This window comes from Ascaphus truei, chromosome 3, assembly GCF_040206685.1.
Source record: "Ascaphus truei isolate aAscTru1 chromosome 3, aAscTru1.hap1, whole genome shotgun sequence".
In the NCBI taxonomy this organism is placed as follows: domain Eukaryota; kingdom Metazoa; phylum Chordata; class Amphibia; order Anura; family Ascaphidae; genus Ascaphus; species Ascaphus truei.
This window is the reverse complement of record NC_134485.1, coordinates 57786948-57810630: the sequence shown is the minus strand read 5'-3', so window position 1 is coordinate 57810630 and position 23683 is coordinate 57786948. Positions and strand designations below refer to the sequence as shown.

Here is a 23683-nt window from a genome sequence, read left to right as displayed (position 1 = left end):
TTTATTGTATTTTATTGTTTTTTATTGTCAAATGTTTTTCTAATCCCACGCTCCCCCATTGCTTGTATGTCTCTATATCTTTAAAAGGGTTCCGGATTAACCCTTCCCTGGGGTTGCAGCAGAGGGGAACTCCATGCTGGCTCAAAGCATCTGTCATAGAGCCGTGGTCTAACTTACTGCCACATTGTAAGCACACCTCATATATTAAGCTTAAGGTAAGCGCCAGGTTTTTTCCTATTGTCTCAAGCGTGTTAGTTAGGCTAAGGCCCCGGTAACTCCGCTGCAACGCTGGCGCCCGCGAGATTGGCGGCGCGTGCAGCCGATTCCCCGGTCTGCAGCTCACTGCAGGAAGAGAGACCGGGGGGGGGAGGCAAAGGAGGCGTGGCGGGGGAGTGACGGGGGCGCGGCCATGACATCACCCGGCAGGTTCGCTCTCATTGGCTGAACCGCCAGGGGGCGTGCCGTATCGCTCGTCGCGAGTCCTGCTCTCAATTCTATTGAGAGCAGGAGCAACTCTCTTAAAAGGTCTGGAGTTGATTCCAGGTGTGCATTTGGAAGCTGTTGCTGTGAACCCACAACATGCGGACAAAGGAGCTCTCAATTCAAGTGAAACAGGGCATCCTTAGGCTGCAAAAAAAAAAAAAACAACAGAGATAGCAGGAACATTAGGAGTGGCCAAATCAACAGTTTGGTACATTCTGAGGGGGAAAAACGCACCGGTGAGCTTCGCAACACAAAAAGGCCTGGACGTCTACAGAAGACAACAGTGGTGGATGATCGTAGGATCCTTTCCTTGGTAAAGAAAAACCTCTACACAACATCCAGCCAAGTGAAGAACACTCTCCAGGAGGTATGCATATCATTATCCAAGTCTACCATAAAGAGCAGACTTCACAAGAGCAAATAGAGGGTTCACCACAAAGTGCAAACCATTCATAAGCCTCAATAGAAAGGCCAGATTAAACTTTGCCATACAATATCTAAAAAAGCCAATCCAGTTCTGGAACAGCATTCTTTGGACAGATGAAACTAAGATTAACCTGTAGCAGAATGATGGGAAGAAAAAAGTATGGAGAAGGCTTGGAACGGCTCATGAACCGAAGCATACCACATCATCTGTAAAACACGGTGGAGGCAGTGTGATGGCATGGGCATGCAAGGCTTACAATGGCACTGGCTCACTAGTGTTTATTGGTGATGTGACAGAAGACAGAAGCAGCCGGATGAATTCAGAAGTGTATAGGGATATATTGTCTGCTCAGATTCAGCCAAATTCAGTGAAGTTGATTGTCCATCTGTAACATGAAACGCCGTCCAATGACCCAAAACATACTCAGTTGTTTCATTTCAAATCCATTGTGGTGGCGTACAGAGCCAAAATTATGAAAATTGTGTCAGTGTCCAATTATTTCCAGACCTAACTATTTGTTTTGGTGCAACATTGCGTTGCCGGGCACTATAAGCGCAGCATAAGGCCATCATATTGCCTCCACAACCTCCGGTTGATTTTCAATATATACATAGAGATCTTTTTCAATTTTTGTCGGCCCTCCGAGAGTTCACATTCAGTCTCTCTTCTAGTGATAAAGTAGGACTATACTGCTAAATCATTGCACCTCTTCAAGTAGTGAGAGCTGTTAAACACGTGTGTTCCCCAACAAATGATTGTATGCCCCAAGCGATTTATAAATAATAAGTCTCAGCAGCATTAGAAACAGGTTTTACATGCTCTGAATTGTGATGTGTTTCCTGCATAGGCTTTCCAACGCACAATATTATTTCTTAATGTTAATTAAAATTGAATTATGCTTCTTTGTCAATTGATTTTGTTTTCTGTAGCAATTTCATGTCAGGGTTTTCTTAGGGAGTGGTTGCAAATGTTGAACCTATTTGAACTAGATTTGTGAACTATGACCGTTTCATTTCCCCTTGGAGTTGTATTCGTTTCATTCACTGGTCTGAGCTCAGATGCTAAAATAAACATACAATGCTACTTTACTAAAAAGCAGGAGGGGAGATAGAATTGTCGACGTTGCCAGTAACACAGTGCAGTACACAATACAGTCTATTTGAGTAACATACAAAGCAAGACTTCCTGCGTTTGTGGGTGTGGATTTTTTTTAGGAAACTGGGGCCACAAAGACAAAAGGGTTTGCGGCCCAGAAGGATTAATGCTCCAGTGATCCATGCTTTTGAATGGGACCCCGTGGGTTAATCCTTCACTTGAATGGGCCAATGGAGAAAAAAAAAAAAAAAACAGTGCACAACTCTCATAGTTAAGTAGAGTTTGTAATGGACACACGTGAACAAAAGGTAAGTATTGAGCGTACATCTGAACAATTCTTTAACCCATTTCATGTGACAGACATGGGTTTCCACAGTAGGGATCTATGTCCACAGACAGTGTGTCTTTACAATATGGGATAGAACTGATCTTTTATCCAGGGGGAAGAAATTACAGTACAGCACTGCATCATACCTTCAGCATGGTGGGGACAAGGCTCCAGAAGGGGAAACGGCTGTGCAGCTCATCTGAAAGGGGAGTATTGGTATTCTCTCACTGCAGATAGCCCAAAAGGATTAACACTGCAGGGTCCCATTCAGAAGCATGGAACCTCGCAGAATTACTCCACCAGGGCTGCTTAATGTTCCCTGGGCTGCGAGAACTGTAGCCACACGGGATGAGTGAAAATCGTGGCATGAGAACAGTAAATCTCGCTACATCTGTACAACTGAAAAAACGATTTACGGTTCCAACAACTTGGAATGGTGACGACTTGACTATGAGCCTCATTCATGCAAATGATATCCTGTGTTGCTACCTGAAAACATTGTAATATGTTGCACACGAGTAATGAGTTTCCATCATGATGGAGTGAGGAAAGGCGCTGACCCTTTACCAAAGTCATGAGATGCCACGTAGCTAGATATTGCTTGTTTCAGCAGTAGAAATTGTTCTAACACGACGAACGTTGAACTCTACCAGGTTACTACTTCTTGCTTGAGCCAATGACAGGGCAAGTGTTGTTATACAATGTTGTCACTGATATCATAAACTATAAAACCTGGGGAATCAGACAATTTTCAAGATGTTGACAACCATGATGCTTCCTGGTGAAGCCAGCGATACACAGAACGGCTTGCCTGGGAGCGGAAATTGCCTCCGATTCTGACAGATGGTAAGGAGCAGGACATAAAATGAGCAGTAACAGTCATGTAGACATTTGGTTAGCCAGGGACACTTTGTTAAATGCACAAATGGCATGATGGAAGTCCTTGATGACTTTGATAAACAGCTTCCTGTAAGGCTCTGGAATAGCTTTTCTGTAGAAACTTCTTCATGATGGAATTTGGTAGTGTGGGTGTAGAGTTGGTATTGGTGCAAACAAAAACTTCGAACTCAAACTGACTTCACACAGGTGAATGAGTGATTAATATAGAAACTACAAATAGAGTATACAATACAACACGGGTGGGAATGCAGCTTCACAATAAGACTTCCCACAAAGTCTCAACACCAGGTAGCAGGAACAGATCTGAAGCGCAAAATTTGCACAGGGATATAGGAGAAAGAGAAAACACAACCTAGTGTAATATGTCCTCGAAAATATTTATAGGTTTGTGGACATATAGCTGATGCACTCAACTGTAGAGATTGAGTTCAGGCAGGGTTGATATACTCAATGGTTACACTCACCGATGTCTGTGTCTTACAAGTAATGTAAACAGAGAATTGGGTCCCAAAACAACTCCAATGGGGACTTCAAACAGTTCTTGACGACTCTGCATGGACACAAAGTGCCTCCGTCTGGTCTGCGCACAACAAGAGCGGGTTGAGGGGACGTCACTGAAAATGTCCGTCGCTGTACATCATCTTGCCAGGAACATCGGTCACCAAAGTTTTAGCACTATGCGTTTCACTGCTGTTGCAGTTTCCTGAGGGTCTCCGTTTACATTACTGTTTCTAACCCACAGACATCTGACAGTGTTTTTAATCTTCTGTTTTAAATGGTAAAGAAGGTATTGCACTATGCTTGCCTTCCTATCTCTAAGGTGATACTGGAAAACCAGGTGATTTTGAAAGTAACCTCTGAATATACGAACCTGGCTTAAATGAACTCTTCACTTGTGAATGCATCAGCTATATCTCCACAAACATATATAATTTTCAAGGACGTATTAAACTATTTTGTGGTTTTTTCCCTCTCTCCTATACACAGTGAGGATTTTGAGCTTTACTAGAGTTGGTATCTTTCCCCATGAGCATGTCCCGCTCTTTAAAAATACAGAATAAAAAGGTTTTAGTGTTGAACATAATATTTTCTTAATCTCTAGTATCCCATGGTGACCTTCAAACTGCATTGAACTCTGGGAAGAACTCCCACTTGAACTACCAGTCACATAATATTTCAACCCTCTCTTAAACAGAGCATTGGACTTTAAAAAAATAAACACGAACTCTGAAAAAGGCAAGAAATTATCTCAAAGTAACAAGATGCAAAAAAATAATACAGCAATCAGTTTGGACTGCTGCTTTAACCCAATGGAACTGATTGGCCGGTATACTAGAGTAGACAAGTCAGGTGATGGTATCTCCTACATATAAACCAGCCTAAAAAAAAAAGTAGAATACAAAAGAAAAAAAAGTGTAAAGGGCACCCCTAAACTATAATATGTCAATGAATGGCAAATAAACGAAATAAAGAAAAAACTGCAAAATTCAGTGATGAGCCGTGAACAATATTCAATGCATAATGTCAGAATACAAAACAGGTGAGAGAGAAAGGGAAAAGAGGAAGGGGGGGAAAGAGAAAGAGGGGGGGAGAGAAAGAGGGGGAGAGAGAAAGAGGGGGAGAGAGAAAGAGGGGGAGAGAGAAAGAGGGGGAGAGAGAAAGAGGGGGAGAGAGAAAGAAGGGGGAAGAGACGGGGAGAAATGCAGCTCTGGACCCTAACGAGAAAAAACAAAAGAACATAATATGGTGTAATATATTCCTGTTTTGGATTATTAGGATATCATGCTAAACAGGAATATATTGCACCATATTGTGCTTTTTTTTTTCTCTGATGACATCTACACTCCCCAAATCCTGGAAAATATTGACCTTGTAAATTGCCATAGAAATCACTGGGGAGGAAACCACATTTCTTGCTGACTATTAGGTCACAACGTAGATCTACAACTTGGTTACAAATAGACACAGTATAAACAATGAATAATCCGAGCCCTATATCAAGAAAAAGCTTTTACCTCCATTCACTGCAACAACAAATGCTACTGATTAGCTTGTGTAATATTCCCACCGGATATCTTAAAAAAATCTTTATGTACAATGGAACTTTATCAAAAGGATTTGTATGACACCCGCTTGGGAGATTATCACTTAAGTCAAATAAATATAAAATTGCCGTTGCAATGGAATAAGTTTTCAGTGCATATTATTCTGAAAAAGAGTAATGTCAACCTCCAAAATCAGTCAGATTTTCAGGGTTCTCGGCAAGATTCCAAACGAGTGAGATGTATCCATATTCTTCTTATCGTTCATACCACATATATACTTCTATTCCACTGAAGTGAAAATTAGATCCTGAAATAATTGCATATGTGATGCATATTTCTCCCCGGCATGTGACTACTTTTTTTATTTCTTCATTTGCATACAAAAACTGCACAGCCTTAACCAAACGGAAATCCAACATGCCGTTTCTGGGTGGTGAGCCAGAAGAGTTCAATGAATACGCGAGATCTGTTTTCAATTTACAAAACCACCATTCCTCTCAGTTTAGCATTTAGTTTACATACAGACATTTCACCTAGTGAAGCACAAGTCACGTTAGGGTCCATTAGACAGCTAGGTTACGTATGTATATAAAAGTCTAATAAAAATTATATATCAAAATCTACAAAGTTCAAGAAATCATGTTCAGAAACTGGAGCGTGGGCTGCTAAGGAGAAGTGTGAGGAACGACTGCTTCCCCAAAAGGATGGTGGAATAACCGTTCAACCGAGGCGTTTGTGGGAATTCCAAAATGCTATTCATAAGCTTTCTTAAATATGGAAGAAAGTCAAGTATCAAAAAGGGTCCGACGTTTTACAGCAGATACAAAAATGGGCAGACCGGTAGGCAAAGAGGTTCTCATCTTCCGTCAGAGCTGATGGCCAATTACAAAGCAAAGAACAAGGGTGACCAATGCGAATCATTTTGCTGCTGATAGGGCTACAGCACATTGCAAAAGCATGGGACGGCAAGCAGTAGGCAGAACGGCTCTAAAAATTCTAATTTTACATTAATATCTCACAAAATAGCATATTATTTGGCAAGAAAGCAAAGTTAATACATAGATGCGACCATAAAAAAATAAGTATATGGAACCTTGCATGAGGTATGCTCCCGTGTTGGCTGCCAGCAAGGCTTGCAAAGCAGTGTTGCAGGTCCCTCGGGCAGCCGTTGTGATAACATCTTTGAACGATGTTAGACTTTTTCATAGGTTGACAATTTCCATTTCCCAGAAAAGGTCTGGTTAGGAAACACCAGAAGAGACATTAATAGGACCAGGCCACCCTAGAACCTAAGTAAAGGACCCACCGTGGCAAGACTGATGAGTTTAATTTAAAAAAAGGTTTAAGCATTTAAAAATAAATTTTTAAACCAAATGTTACTGGCCCCACAAGCAACAAAGGGGATAATATGCTAGAGTACATTGGACTGATTTTTGCCAACCGCCCACATAATCTCTTCAAGGAGAGACACTTTTAATCCCTTGCCGACATTACAATTGTCACCTACTTCAGTAGTTGCCGATATTTTTCATTGTAGCATGACTTGTATTCTTTGAGTTGGTCAGCTGGTAACCTGAAATAAAGAACAGAGAACCAGCTGGGATAAGCAAACTAAATATAGATGAATTAAGAGGGGTGGAAAAAGGAACAATCCCCACACCCCAAATATATACAATTTATTTTATGGTTAAGACAATTTAGGATAAAACACTTTATAAAACACATTAATGCTCGTTTCATATATTTATTCGCTTTATAAATGTAGCCCCAAAAACCAAAAGATAAAGTCCATAGAATATACACTTTGCAACCAGATACCCGAGAAACAACACTTGAAATAAGACTGATGCAGTGCTTATATTGTTGCAGTTTAATAATTTGAGTTAACCTAGAACAGGGGAGCGCAATCTTTTTTCCCTGCGCCGCCACCCCCGCCCCCCCCCCCCGACATCACATGACTCCACAGCGGTACATGCAGTTTACATGTGAGTGCAGTTTACAGAGGCTTTCACCGCTTCCCCGGCATTTAATTAAGTGCCTTCGGGAAGCGCGTGGGGCCTCTGTAAACCCTGCGCCCCCCGCAGACAGACAATCTCGCGCCCCCCTGACCTAGAAGACCACTCAAAAAAAAAATTCAACAATGGCAAAAATATGTCATAGGTCCTCACTGAAATGATTTTTCAACCATATTTATCTGAAATTGCAACCAGTTAGATAACTACGTAATTAGAGGGTGGGCCGACAGTTCAGAAAACACAACTGAAAAACCCAAACTCCGAGGCCCATAAGAAAAGCAGTTAATAAATTATTTTAAAATAAATAAAGTGAAGCTAAATCTTTGCTTTTAGCATGATTACATTAGTTTAAAGTAAAGCAACTAGATTGGATTTTTTTTTTGTCTTTAAGGTCAGTAGATTCAGTGTGTCACGGGAAATCAGGGAAACTATTTTAGTGGAGATATTAAGCTATTAAAAGGTGAATTATATGCCCAGCACTCTAAAAGAAAAAATACAGGTTACAAAACAAATGGTCAATTGCTTTTAAATGGTAGAAGTGTAACAAGTACAGTAGTTATCCCTTTGTACTTTATGGGGACACCACTGAATTGTGACACCCTTATATTCATGTCAAATATAGAAATTAGACCATTCAAACGTGTAAGACACATGGAAGGTAATAAAGAATTTTATACAACATTTAATTCACCTAAGTAAAAGGCAACTACACATTGCAAGCTTTGGGGGCCACTTACTCCGGAATTATGACAGAGGTAATTTTCCTTTTGGCAGATCCTGCTTTAAATCCGCTTCTGTAGATATCCGCTTCTGGAGATATTTACCTCCGCATGGGGTGCCGTTAGCCACTCCGGCTCGCTAGCATGGATCACGTAACGGCGGAGTTTCAAAGCTTCCGCATCCTGCGGGCCAATAGGAAGCCGTGACATCATCCGGTGCGGCTTCCTATTGGCCCATGTGAAGCGGGAGCTTTAAAAACTTTTTTAAAAAGATGCGCACTCCTTCAGAGGCAAGTATCTCCGGAAGCAGGGGGTGCCCAGAGCTGAAATCAACGCGGTTACTGTCCGCAGACCCCCTTCTTGAATCCGATGTTTAAAAAATAAAATTAAAACCGCCAACAAATTTGCCAGCTTGGATTGCTCCTTTAACTGCCATTTCAGATTATAAGCAGAGGTAGCTCGGTGCTAAACTATGCTAGTTTGAGCTCCGAACAGACAGTGGTGATATATGGCTTAGCACAGGTGATGTCCTTGCCATTTACTGGCTTGTTGAAATAAGGAGGACCCCTCATGGCTATATTACTATAGGACATAAATTACAATAGCATCTATAAATTGGAAGTAATAAGTAGATGCATAGTTTAAAAGGTCTCAGAGCCAAAATTAGGAGGGGGGGGGGAGTGATAGCCTGTTGGCCTAACAAGGTCTCTTTGTTGGGCTTACAAAGAATAAGAACATAGTGACCGCTCAAAAGCTTCACCTCATCAATCTAGGCAAACAAATAATAATGAATTCAACTGCAACTAAGTGGGAGGGGGAGCAAAATAGTGAATTAGTTTAAATTATGTATATACAATTACTGTAGGCAAAATACTGCAGTAGAAACTTTTCAATGCACTCCCACAGACATCCTAATTAAATAATTATAATTGGCAACATTTATTGTACAGTAAGTGCCTGTCATAGTTACATTTATTTGTTGGCAGCAATTCCCTCCCACTGTTTTATATACCCTTACTTTAAAAGGGATTCAAGCAATATCCTGTGTGGTTTTTTAAATAAATCAGTTCTGTAGTATTGGAGAATACCTTTGTTTTATTTTAAATGTCGTATTGTATGCACGAATGCACTGACCTCTTGCAGTCACACTTACCATAACAACTTCGTACTGTCTCTAAGTCCCCCATAATTACCACTTCGATTGCAAGCTCTTCGGAACAGGGACTCCCTTTCCTATTGTTAATGTCATATCTGAAGCGCTAACTCCCACTGTTTGTTACATTACGTCACGTGTATCACTGCTGTGAAGCGCTGTGCACCTGGATGATGCTATATAACAATATAGGCTACATAATGACATTCTTTATTAGTTTTCATACACAGAGCATCCTTTGATTACTATAGCAGGCTTTAGCACAGGGGTGCGCAAAGTGGGGGCGCGGACTTCACCTACCTTTCCTCGACGCCATGGCAACACAGGGTCATGTGATGTGCGCGTCAACATAGCAACGCTCGTCAAATTACACGGCGGAGTCACATGACATGACGTCACCCAGCCCGTCATTTGACGCTGGATATTGGGTAAGGGGAGCGCGAGAATAGGGGCTGGCAGGCAGGGGGGGCGCAGTACAGAAAGTTTGTGCGCCGCTGCTTAAGCACACATCAGCAGCGCAAGATCTTTGCAACATTTTCCTGTTTGTGATCATTTGTTGCCAATACTCAACGGTTTGAGCAGCAAACTGTAACAATAGATAATGTTACCTTAGTAATAAGAATATATTGTAGCTGCTGAGTTACACTGACTGAAGGATTGATTTGAAAGTGAAAGGCAGACATATAATAAACCTTCGGAAGCAATATTTTACTGATCAATAACGGGAGAACTAATTGATCGGCAGCTTAGGTAATTCATTTAAAAAAAAAAAAATATGGTAATCAAATGCTACATTTTTAAGCTGCTTTGACTGCCTCTTTAAAAAGGAGGATTCCAAGATAGCTGAGAAAAAAAGGGGGTAGTGCAGTGCGCGCCAAATCAACTATGTTAAACTAACACAGCCAGATGCTCAAAGTGATAGGAAAATAAAAATATACATATGTAATTAGAACCATGAAAAATGCAGCAGGTATATAAAGATTTAAAACCAGAGACAGAACATAAAACACAGAGACAAAGCTCAGTTTTAGCACATCCAGTGAGACTCATACACGGTACAGTGCCTAAATATATATGTATAAATATCTAATAAGTAAAATGGTCTTTTAGTTTGACATTTTTGGCAAAAATTGTTGTAAGCCCCTGAGCCAACGCCACGGCAGACCACATATCAGGGGTCCCTAACGCTAATATAAATTCTTAATAACCTGTGTAATAACAGGAAGAATGATTTATAGTAAATCTGTCAATATTAGTTGCAAAGTTCTAAGTCTGACTGAAGCTTTTATTAACCTGTACATTACCAGGAAAAGCACTCTGTATTAGAGATGTCACAGCCAAACTGGAAACAAGCAGGCAAGTTCCCCTGAGTGGAAGATGCTATGGAGTGAGCCCATAACCATTTAAATGTGGGAGGGGTTGAGCTTAAATTAGGAAGGAGGTTGCCACCCTCCAATCAGCTATGACTAGCTGGACAAGAATTGTAAAACATACTGGACACCTAACAAGCTCCTATTGAACCCCCAAAATGACCACAACATATATATAAGCATATGAGTGTCACAGAGGAGTGCTACTGACAGACAGACAGACAGACAGACAGACAGACAGACAGACAGACAGACAGACAGACAGACAGACAGACAGACAGACAGACAGACAGACAGACAGACAGACAGACAGAGACAGACAGAGACAGACAGAGACAGACAGACAGAGACAGACAGACAGAGACAGACAGACAGACAGAGACAGACAGACAGAGACAGACAGACAGACACAGACAGAGAGACAGACAGAGAGACAGACAGAGAGACAGACAGAGAGACAGACAGAGAGACAGACAGAGAGACAGACAGAGAGACAGACAGAGAGACAGACAGAGACAGACAGAGACAGACCGAGACAGACCGAGACAGACCGAGACAGACCGAGACAGACCGAGACAGACCGAGACAGACCGAGACAGACCGAGACAGACCGACAGAGACAGATTCCATTTCAGGCATGTTTGTAAACCAATGCAGAGAAGGAAGTATGTATCTACAGTATATCTTTATATAGCACCTACATCTGTACTTAGCACTTTACAAGAGAGAACACAGTAAAGGGAATTATAGTGCATCAAATAAGATCAGACAATAGGAAAGGACATTCCTACCCTGGAGAGATTACAATCTAAGTGAAGAGAGACTATATATATATTATATATTATGACTCCCGGAAGAAGCCTGCACTGATCTGCAGACCGACACTACTATAAATTACAGATCTGCTTGATTAGACGTGTACACGGCCACCACCAGCTTGTATGGAGCCCGGGACACAAATGTTACCAAGGGCTCAAGGGGGAGGATTGCCCGGGGAGTGGGGCAGAGGGCCCACCTGCTTCTTGCATTTCTCCCAGCAGAGGGAGGGGCATGACCGCTCCACAACATTGTACCATACTTCTGTTCAGACCCGTCCCCCCGTGGTGTCCCCACGCTCGCCCTATCCCCTGGATGTGCAAACTATTCTCATGCATTTACATTTTGGTTTTAACAAGGCAGGGGGGGGAAGGAAGAGAGAGGGGGAATAGTTTGCTTCGATCCAAGTTTTTGCAACAAGTTCACGCAACACAAAATAAATGGGCATTGCGTGTTTGATCCAATTAAAGTAATTAAAATGGATCTAAGTTTTAGAGAGAAAAAAAAAACCATCAAAATATGTGGCTTTTGCAAACCTTTTGGAAACTTCGGCCAAAATTGCGGCAAACCTCAGCAGGTAATATATTAATCCTAGATTAATTGGGCTGAAGGAGTGTCTCCGGAAGTAAAGGCGCTGACTGAAAACAAAAAAGGCACGGAGTTTGAAGTAGGGAAGTCTCGTTCAAATCCCAGTGTCAGTGACTTGCCTACTAGGAGCGATCTCCCTGTGCCCCGGGCAGCAGAAAAAACACGATCGTCAGATCTCCGGGGCAGGGACTTGTGCCGGCAAAAATCCTATCTACAACGCTGCATTCTACAAGAACAATCTATTATTATTATTATGTAATATAGTGTGTTCATTTTTAAGAGAGGAACTGCTCCCTCCCCTTTTAATTGACAGAAGGGCCAGTACTACTTTTGTGTTGCTGGCTCTTCAAGTGGTTAATATTTCAACAAAATTACTCACAATTAAATACTGCCAAGTAATACATCTGTGTGGTTTTTTTTTTGTTTTTTTTTAATAAGCTTAGGCACACGGAATGGCTAGACTGTCTGCCACCCGTAAACAAGAACGGATTCCTTTTCCAGAAACACTCATTATCTTCGGCCCGCAAAGGGCTTACGTTAAACATTTCAAAAGAGTAATGGTGCGTGGGTATTAAGCTGAAGTTAGAGAGCAGCACATGTTTCGACAGGACCGAGTTACTGTGTGAACAGAAAATGACAGCAGTACAATGTGCACGGCTGAAGCTGTATATTCCCATCACAATTTGAAAGAAGCAGAGAAGAATGGTAAACATGTCGGGCCATGTTTATTAAAAATCGGTGGTAGGCAGCAAGACTCCTTGTAACTAGTCCGAATGAATGGGCTGTGAGTCTCTGTTCAGCACGGCTTAGTAAATATGGGCAAAATAATAATAATAGCATGTTCTTGTATAGCGCTGCTAGTTTTACGTAGCGCTTTACAGTGACATTTTGCAGGCACAAGTCCCTGCCCGTGGAACTTACAATCTAAGTTTTTGGTGCCTGAGGCACAGGGAGATGAAGTGACTTGCCCAAGGTCATAAGCAGCCAACACCGGGAATTTAACCTGCTTCAAACTCAGTGCAGGTCAGTGTCTTTGCTCACTGAGCCACTCCCTCTCCCAGTAAATGTTAAAATCATCTTGGATTTGTGATGAAACTTGTGGGGGGGGGTGAGGAAATCAGATTGTAAGCTCTACGGGCAGGGACAGTCTGCAAAATGTCTCTGTAAAGCGCTGCGTAAAAGCTAGCTGCGCTATACAAGAACATGCTATTAACCAATTTTGCATTGGGTAGGATAGCAGATGTCCCACGCTAACCTAAGACAGCACTGGGCTCTAGGGAGACAGCCATTTTGACCACCCAGACACTTCATATTTCAACTGCTCGTATGCCCTGAACGCTGTATCGGATTTATAATAATAAATGTATTCCTCGAAAGTAGATCTTGGATCTTTTAAAGTAAATATACAACACCTGGGTTTGACCTTTGCTCCTTTTGCTACATGGAGGGCCTGCAATTTCACTGTAAGTGCACGTCACAACTATTAAATGAGAATGGTTAAAATAAATAAAACACACTCACGTGGAGCCGGTCCTCTTTTGAATAAATATATGAAGCATGAAATGAAGCAAGCCCGCAAAAACTATAACAACCAGCAGGAACTTTCGCATGACTACCAGACCTGAAAGACAATAAAAACAAAGGAGGGATTTAATGAGCTAATTTACCTTAATGCGAGATGAACCCCCTTCACCGACACGTGGACTCGGCAACACTTTGTAAAGCCTGGCGTGGCTTACCCCTGTGTTCGTGAAGGGGTTAAACAAATATACAATAGACCAGAAGAGAGCAAATTGTCAGATTGTGATGGTGAAGGGGTAGCCAGGCTCACTAATAAAGGTCAAGCCCACTTGGTTGCCCCTGATCCATCTTTTGGGGTCCTAGAGTGTCAGCTCTTGGGCCTGCCTGTTGTATATGTACTGCTGTGCCTGTAAGTAAAATATGCGATAATAATGAATGTTTATGTTTTTGCTTTCCAGGAGTGCCAGCAAGCAGAGATTGATAGGCTATGAGTGTCAGGGTGGGTTTTGCAGAGAAAATCTTTGCAGATTGTGGCTTTGTAGCAGGGTTCCAGAGTTACTAGATACCCCAAACATGTAGCCGGGAATCACGTAAGATTCTCGGATACATTGAAGCACAATTCTCTGGTCAAAATCCTACCCTGAATATGTTCTTGCAGCTCACCGCCAGGAGTCCCTGCTTCAGCACAGACCAGAAAAGTAAAAGGGGCATAGGGGATCAAGGTATCCACAGAAAGGTACAGGGGTCCCTAGTATAAGGAGGTATGCCCAGTTCATGCCCAAGGCACCCAGAACCTGGTATAGGGGTTCAGGGGGTGCTCCAGCTATCTGATAAAGCTGCGAGGTTTATTTTGTGTAATAATGTAAACTCAGGTTTTTGCAGTGTGGCAGGGATATGGCTAGTGAGAATAGAGAGTATACATTCTTATTCTATCCCTGACACCAAAGAAAGACTTAGACATTTTTAGCAAGATACAGTATAAAAGTATATATTTTTTAAATGTATTATGCTTTGTGCACTGTAATGAGCTGGGAATTTTCAAGCCCGGGAACCGGAGAGACCAAATAGCTACCAAGTTGGTGCCAGCAGGTCTAGGCTAGGTCCGGATTTGAAAGCAACACTTGCCACCAGAAGTGTGAAAGCCATTAGAGCAGGATGGTTGGGTGGAGTATCCACGTCCTGGGATGAATACAAGCCATTCCAGCAAGTAGTCACCTCCCTAGACGTACAGGCACCTAGCCCCGTGGGTGGCTTCTAAATATTAAGTGGCTATGGTGGCAAACTCACGCATGCCCTTATTCCATTCTGAAGAACCCACTGCCCGGCTTTGGCAGACTGGCAGGCAGCTGATTGGCTGGTTATAAAATTCCCATGCTTGGATTGGCTGTAGTATTTAATGAATGAATCTGAAATGCTATAAGAAACCCAGCAGCCAATCCAGACCTGAGATTCTAAGCGCCAAGACAGCAGCGGCAAATTTGAAACCACCAAAAGATGCTTTGTGAGAAATAGCAACGACCGGCTTCAGAGATTTTCAAATCAAGAAATTTTCTAAGTCCAGCCTTCCGGGGACAAGTTCTCAGAAAAGAACGTAGCGGTCGCGGCTGAAACTACAAGCCGGAAAGAGTCCCAGGGCATTTGGTACTATCTCCCGGTCAAGATATTTCAGCAGCTCCGGAGCGGATACAGTGGTGGCGTCTGGTAATTCATGCCAAATTGAGTTCCAGAACTTTTGCGGGTACATCCCGGTAACCTAAAGACTTTGTTTTAAAGGACTATCTGAGTTAGGAAAGGTTAGTTTTTTTTAACCCAGATTCCCCCAGTAAGTGTGTTTCCTCTTGTTATTTGTAATTCACTGTGTGTGTACGTCTGTTTCAAATGGAATAAGTTACAATTCGTTTTACTTCTTGGTTTTGCTCAATGAATGATCCTGGTCAATGATCATGGTGTAAATTACCTGGTCTCCCGTGACAGTGATATCTAACCAATAGTTGTTCATTACTGACACAGATACCTTACTTTTATATCACAAAATGACACACCAGTACATATTTTTAAATGTGCAGAAGGACCACATACAGGCATACCCCGGTTTAAGGACACTCACTTTAAGTACACTCGCGAGTAAGTACATATCGCTCAATAGGCAAACGGCAGCTCACGCATGCGCCTGTCAGCACGACCTGAAAAGCAATTCAGGCTCCCTACCTGTACCGAAGCTGTGAGCAAGCGGGGAGATTATAGAGCCTGTTACAAATGCGTTATTTCCATCAGTTATGCTCGTATATGATGATTGCAGTACAGTACATGCATCGATAAGTGGGAAAAAGGTAGTGCTTCACTTTAAGTACATTTTCACTTTACATACATGCTCTGGTCCCATTTTGTACGTTAATGCGGGGTATGCCTGTACTTGTGGTGGTATCTTTAAACAGGTAAAGGATCACATATATTCAGTCATTATTTTAAAAAAAGTAATGTTTCAACCATCAAAAGTTTCCTCTGTTTCCATTTATTGCAGAGGCTGTAGAGGTGGTGATTGTTGACCTGGTAATGAGATGCACACACTAGGGATGGAACTAGTGACCGGTGGGCATTGGTGCAAGTAAAATAAATAAATTAAAAAGGCGTTGTTTCAGAAAACCCTTAAAATGTTTCTCAAAATTAACCACACGCTAGTTTAGGCGTTTCTCGACATTTTTGTATTGTAATGGATAACAGCCAAATAACACTAGGCCACTCCTTGAGGAAGATGCAATAAATCAAATTAAACAAGCAACTTAAACTTTTAATTTTGTATTAAATAATAATGTGCTTGCACAGGCTTCAATCATTTCCTGCAGGTATCAACATGGAACATGTCGGGAAGCTTCCTTTGTAGGAAATTCAAGGTTTGCTACATTTGACAGGGTGAATCTGGACCAGCGGATTATGAAATTGTGGGGATACCAATCTATCGGGGGGGGGGGGGGGCTGGAGGGAGGAGGGGGCTGGGAGATGCAGAGAGGAGGTGAGCTAAGAAATTGAGGGAGATGGCGGGCTGAGAGATGGTGGGATGAGAGGGTAAGAAATGAATGGAGGGAGGAGGGGGAAGAAATGTAAGGAGAGAGAATCCTAGGGGGAGCAAGGGGTAAGAAATGAATAGATGGGATGGGGAGAGATAAGATTGGGGAAGGGGGAAAAACGGTGTGTTTTTGTCACTAAAACATATAGAAATGTATGGCTTTAAATTTTTAATTTTCCTACTCTATTTCCGGGCCCCCTATTATAAAAACATAAATGTGGCATCCCTATAACACACATTCTCAATCCCTGTGAACCGGTCCTGTAGTTGGCGTGCATGCTGTCATGTATCTTGCTTGTCCACAAGAAATCTTATTAAAGTCACTATATTCTGACTAGTAAAAATGATGACAAAATAAATAATGATTGCGCATTCGGTATTAATATTACCCTCGTCACCATACTGGTCTGTCGCTTGAGGACTATATGATGTGACAACACGTTGAGGCAGGTTTTCAGGACAAATAAATGCATTCATGATTGTATTTAATTTCTTTACTATTCTCAACAGCAAATACCAAACTCCTCCAAAGCCAGCAGCGGAGCGGTTTGACAAGCACCAAAATACTAAAATATCTGTACATGTTATGATGCCGTTCACCTATCAGGGAGGCACAAAGAAAAGTCAATGGTTCTGCAAACAGAACTACATGTCCCACCCAGCCAAGTATTCAATTGCAATGTCACAATGAGCAAAAGGGCTTTATGAAGCTGCCATAACTAGTGTCAACTGAGTTAGGACAAACACCTCCAAAACAGAGCACAACCCAGGAAAATGAAACAAAAACATTTTTCTCTATGTGTCATATACGGCCCACCTGTGAGCATGAGACCTGCACATGGGGCACAAGTTAACACACAACTCACAAGCAGAGATACTTTTCACTTTCCACAAAAGTCCCTCAAATTAACAATATCTCCTGTCAACCTGTTCCCATATACCATCTGCCATGAACAGCACACGACTTAGATATGCAAACAGTATTAATACACACGGCTACTCTAGCCAACTCACCTTTCTCCTCCGCAAGGTACGTTTAATTAATATTAACCCCTTCTCGATTGCAATGAGAGAGAGATAGAGCGAGAAGAGAGAGAGAGAGAGCGAGAAGAGAGAGAGAGAGAGAGAGAAGAGAGAGAGAGAAGAGAGAGAGAAGAGAGAGAGATAGAGAGAGATAGAGAGAGATAGAGAGAGATATAGATAGATAGAGAGAGATAGAGAGAAGAGAGAGAGAGAGAGAGAGATATAGAGATAGATAGATAGATAGATAGATAGATAGATAGATAGATAGATAGATAGATAGATATATATAGAGAGAGAGATAGAGAGATACACAGAAACACAGACAGCCCCTATACAGCCAATGACACGCCTCCTCCCGTAATAGCCACGCCCCCCCCCCCCCCCCCCCCCACTCCTGCTCAAAAAATGTTGCAGGACAGCGATCGCTCATGCTTGGTGAGCTGGTGACATCACCGCTCTCCAAGCATGAGCAAGATCAGCGGCAGCGGGCCGAAGCCTAAGGCCCGGGCCATAGAGGGGGGGAGCCGGGCTGAACCGCGCGGACGCTGAGGCTCGCCTGCAGAAGCTGTGCGATTCCGCGCACATACAGGCGAGCCAGCGTCCGCGATCGGAGGTGGGGGGAGACTGAGGGAGGCGGGGCAGTGACGTCGTTGCGCCAATCGCCCGCGACGCACTGACGTCACGGCGCCGTGACGTTGACGCAGCCCCACTCATTGGAGGTTTTCAGCCGACAGCGCGCTGAAAAACAGCTGGGCACTCGGCTGAAAACTCCAAAGCCTCCGCACGCCTGCGGACGCTCGCGCGAGCCCCCTCTCAAGGCATCCTCATTGAGGATGCAGGGGCTCAGCGCTGAGCGTCCGCACGCCTCAGCACGGCCTGTCCTTGTATGGACTCGGCCTTAGGCTGAGTCCATGGTCAGCGCTTAGGCGCTGACCCGTGCTGAGGCTCGCTGACGCTTGTCAGTGAGCCCCTGCAGCCGCAATGAGAACGGCTTTAGCAGGGGCTCGCGCACGCATCTGCAGGCGTGCGGAGGCGTAGGTCTTCAAATTTTTTTTTAGTTTCGCCGCTCACGGGAGCGCAGGGCCGGTCACGTGAGCGGTTCGCCCAATGAGGGCAAGCCAGCTGCGTGACGTCACTGGCCCGCCTCCGGACGGTGCGCAAACTAAGGCCAAGGAAAGCACTCAGCCTCAGCACGCCTCCGCACGGCTGCAGTTACCATGGACTCAGCCTTGTGCTGCATATACATCCATTTCCACTAAAGCTAGTATTTATGATGGCTGCTAACATGGCCAGGAGGTTTGCATTTACTGCTTGTGAATTAGGTTATCCAAGACTACAAATAAGAATAAGTTGTAGAGGGAGTCCTGCAATCAAACAATCTCATGGGCATTTTAAAATTGACGCAAACCCCAATTAGCCAGATGCCAAATTTTCCAAATTTATGGCCAGCTAGTCTTTCACAGTAGGCATTAAAAATATTTATCTCTGGTTTCTAGTAGGGAGATTAAAAGACTAGTATAACTACTGTACATGTAATACTCTGCATAACTCACTAAAAGGTAAGAGACTGACATTATGGAGGTAAATGGAGAAAAAGAGTATTGGTGGGACTGCTACTCCATAGTAAAAACGGTGGGACTCACCAGGCATAGAATAATAATAAAAAAAAAGTATATTAATTACATACTAAAATGTACAAGACAAAATTCACAAAGATAAAAAAAAATCTCCTCCCACGCGTTTTGCAAATAGTTGGCGCTGTCTCAAGGAGTGTGAAATTAGGAGATGGAGATGCCATTTAAACCTCTCCCACATTAGACATATCTGAAAGTGATCAGATAATTATAAAACGATACTGACACGTGTCATGTTGACTAATCAATGTTAATGAATACTACTGGCATATAACTGGTAATATTCTGTGAAGCGCTATGTACATTAATGGCGCTACTGTATATAAAGACATACTGTACATATTCATTAACATTGATTAGTCAACATGACACCTGTCCGTATCGCTTTCTAATTATCTTATCACTTTCAGATAAGTCTGATGATGTGGGAGAGGTTTAAATATCACCCCCCTCTCCTTCTTTTGAACTCCTTGAGACAGCGCTAATTCGGTGCGAAACGCGTGGGAGATTTTTGTCTGTATTTTGTAAATTTCAGTATGTAATTAATAAACACACACACACACACCCCTTGTGAGTTCTGCCATTTTTACTATGGGGTAGCAGTCCCACCAATCCTCCTTTTTTCCCCTATTTGGTTCTATTACGATTGGAGAGACGCACACAGGTGTTACGGATTCTTCCATAGCGCCCGATTACTGAGCTCCAGACCAGTTGGGGGAGAGGCGGTGAATCAGAGAGCGCATAAAACGGCTCCACACCGAACGTATATCAGAGACACCAGGTAAGACATCATTCCCAGTTACAACATGGAGGTTACATATTTGCCCCTTATGAACTAATCTGGGTTTTTACATTACCCCAATAAGTGCCCTCTTCTCTCCCCCTTCAATCTATTTGGCGTATTCAGACATGGGATAATGTCCTGGAACAGGATGACACATTTTCTTTCTCCCTTTGCAGTTTTTACTATTCCTGTCTCCCTTGTTCTGCTGCATGTTTTTCTCTTGTTCCAGCAGCTAGCTGCATGTGTAAAGGCAACATTATTGCTACAAATGTCCCTTACACAGCCTTAGTTGGTTGCCCTGGCAACCTTCCAATCTCCTTAGCTAGAAGGTTGGTTTAGTCCAGCGTGCTCCCCTGCCTTTATAGCAGTTACTTTGGTCCTTTGACTCTTCCTGCCAGCTACAGGAACATGTGCTTTAGATCTAACTAGCTGGCTTAGTGAGTACATGCTTCCTCCATTACACCCCTGCAAGGCCATACTTTTTTACCGTCTCCCCTATAACAGAGCACCGTCATATAGAGAAGCACTCTCTCACCACACACTACCATCTGCAAGTACCCTTTATATTTGTGTTGGACTCCCCCATTAAAGTTGAAGAAAATAAAAGGACTGTGTGCTCTCAAAAGGGGATGAGTTAAACCACTGGACTCACTCACATCCCACATGTGATCTTGGCTCCAGAAGAGGTACATTTTCCTATTTATTCTGTTCATTATTACCCTGTTATAAAGACATTTCAGAGACTATACATTGCAATGCTCTTTCCTTGATCTTATGTTTGTTTTTTTTCCTTTCATATACTGATGCTATGGAGGTGTCCATACTGTTTTATAAGCAGTTTGCTAAATGGCAGAGGGAGTAGGTGGTATGATAACTTTTATTGGACCAACAAGTAGTTGATATGTTACAAGCTTTCAAACCTCTTATTGTCCTTCATCGGGCAGGACACAGTCATGTACATCACACCTGTGAGCATGTGACCTGCATATGGGACAAGGGTTAATACACAACTCTAGCTGGCCAACTTTTCACCTTCAGCAAAGGTCCCTAAAAATGAACAATATATCCCCTTAATCCATCCCAATATACCATTTGTAACAGACAGCACACTTGTGAGCACGTGACTTAGATATGCAACCAGTGTTAATATACACGGCTACTCTAGTCAACTCACCTTTCGCCTCTGCAACCTACTTTCAATGCGTTAATATTTACCCCTTACTCAATTGCAATCATATCTACTCGCTTCCATCACCCGAGAAATATGCAGGCAAAATATGAAGTTGTATATCTGCCAGGGTCTACGGTCCGTTTATTAATGAAAACCTATGCACTTGGCACACAAAAATTGGCTATAGCAAAATGTGTCCACACATGTTAGTTACACTCTACAAAGCATGCAACAATCCATTCAGAGCCAAAACCATCACTTAAAGATAGTTTTAATATATATAAAAATACAGTGCTTTAGATTGTATTGTATGTCTTTATTTATATAGCGCCATAAATGTACATAGCGCTTCACAGTAGTAATACATATCATATAAATAACAAATAATATAAATTACAGATCATGGGAATAAGTGCTTCAGACATACTGTAAAAGTAACATTAAGGAAGAAGTCCCTGCTCCGAGGAGCTTACAATCTAATTGGTAGGTAGGGAGAACGTACAGAGACAGTAGGAGGGAATTCTAGTAAGTGTGTCTGCAGGGGGCCAAGCTTTATGTATCATGTGTCCATGATCACAAAGAGATTACTACAAGAACATACAGTTGTAAACAAAAAGGAGAATAATGCAGCCACCAAAGGACGGGTGCTGCAGAAACTCATAACAGGGGCACTCAAAAAATGAACATGGCAATTGACTGGTCTGAATATTTATTGTGTGGTCAAAAGATGTTTAGCCATTATTCTTTGCTCATTGGTGCACCACCACTGATACTGATATATATTTTCTAAATTGTTTTTTAATGATTTGGTTAAATTATTTATAATGGTAGTAGAGCTCTTCTCTAGTTTTTCTTTTTCTCTGAAGAGCATACAGTTACAATAAATGCATAACGTTTCTTAAAATAAAAGGATGAAACATACGTAGAAATTCCTATACGTTACCACATCATAGGTTTTTCCCTTGGATCACTGGCATAGGAAAGAGGAGAACTTGCGTGTCCAATCACAACACACACCTCTTGTTGAATCCCAACTCATAATTAAAAAGTAAGGCTTTATAGTCTAACTGCCCTTCATTGAGAACAGGATACGCCCACCCCTGTCAATCAGCCATGGCGCTGACAGTTTTAGGATTTAGAAGATGAAACAACCTTTCTTGACGTTTAAAGTCTGACTAAATATATAAAACACCTCATATCTTAATTTCTCTAATACTTTGGCATACGCAAGTCGTATCCAGAGATTCAGCCAAGTTTGCTTAATGTAACCAAACATCATTCTGACAGATTTGCCCCTGAGTTTGAGCAACAAATGGATATCTGCCCCCGCCACCTCCTAAGCATGAAGGGTTTGGCATCATGTGATTTGTTTCATTGCAACATTTACAAATATCTATCCGGCCTACTTCAGAATAGGTGTCAGGTCCATATCTTCATATTTTAGAACAATAATGGTTCGTCACACTGCTTGGCACTCTCGAACATTTCCAGGAATGCTTTAAAAGTACCTTTTAAAAAAGTGTCCTGTTTCTGTAATGTTTTACTAGAAACGAGAGGCGGTTAAGAAAGGAATAGCTACAAACACTGTATTTGATCTCAAATGTGCTGTAACCAAAGAAAAAGTGAAAACAAGTGAAAAGTGAAAATAGTTCTGTTTACTTGAGGGTCAGGAGAGCCATCATTTAATCCCATCTCTGGCAAAACAGATGCCCTTCTCTCTATATTCTATCAGTCCTATAAACTAGGCCTGGTCAAAGATTTAACAGGCCATAAAAACATTATGCAACACCAGATTGATTAACACACTTAATAACCCTCACCATTTTTATTACAGACGCGATGAAGGACCTCGAGAGGTTCAAAAGCTTGTAACAACTTCTTGGTGGTGCAATAAGAGGTGTCTTACCACCTACTCCCTCTCTCCCACCTTTGTTGCTACATGATGAAATGACCAACATGGCTACCCACCCTGCTTTGCTAGACTGCAGAGTGAGTCTCACTGGATTTGTAGTGTGATAATTGAAGCATAAATAAGGACCAAGTCTGGGTTACGTAGAAAAGAAGGTAGAACAGCTTGCAAAGATCCTAAAACGCATTTTATGTTAAAATAAATTAAATAAATTCCTAGTACAAACACCTGAGTCGGGTGATGAAGATAATCTGCGACTACGCTGCAGCCTGCCATTTGAAACAACATTTTATGCATTATTCTAAGCTGAGTGCAAATTTAAGGCAGTTTGTTTGCAGCTGTAGAAGTTGAACAGCACTTGACCATTCAGATGGGTGTTGTCTCCAGTGGTGGATGCAGCTGCAGCTAAGGACACAACAAAAACACCATTCAAGGACAGGAGAAGGGGGGAGGGAGAGAGGTGGAGAGGGGGAGGGAGAGAGAGGGGGAGGGAGAGAGAGGGGGAGGGAGATGGAACCACTCCCAGCAGTAAAGAAATTCATGTTCTCTATTTCTTTGGGGCAGGATATGATGAATCATTCAACGCACTTCTGTAAAAAGAGTCTGTTACGGAGAACATGAAACGACGAGACCCCTTG

The 23683-nt window shown here is 42.3% G+C and overlaps 1 protein-coding gene across 2 annotated transcripts in view; it reads right to left on the bottom strand.

Annotated features, from left to right (window-relative positions):
• ST3GAL6 (ST3 beta-galactoside alpha-2,3-sialyltransferase 6) overlaps window positions 1-23683 on the bottom strand; it is a 120876-nt gene that overhangs the window by 34994 nt on the left and 62199 nt on the right. For both annotated transcript variants that reach the window (XM_075594063.1, XM_075594065.1), the window contains 2 exons: window positions 13461-13560; window positions 6786-6851 (listed from right to left, as the gene is read on the bottom strand). In XM_075594063.1, the coding sequence (XP_075450178.1) occupies window positions 6786-6851; window positions 13461-13560 (166 nt within the window). The remainder of the gene's footprint in view (window positions 1-6785; window positions 6852-13460; window positions 13561-23683) is intronic.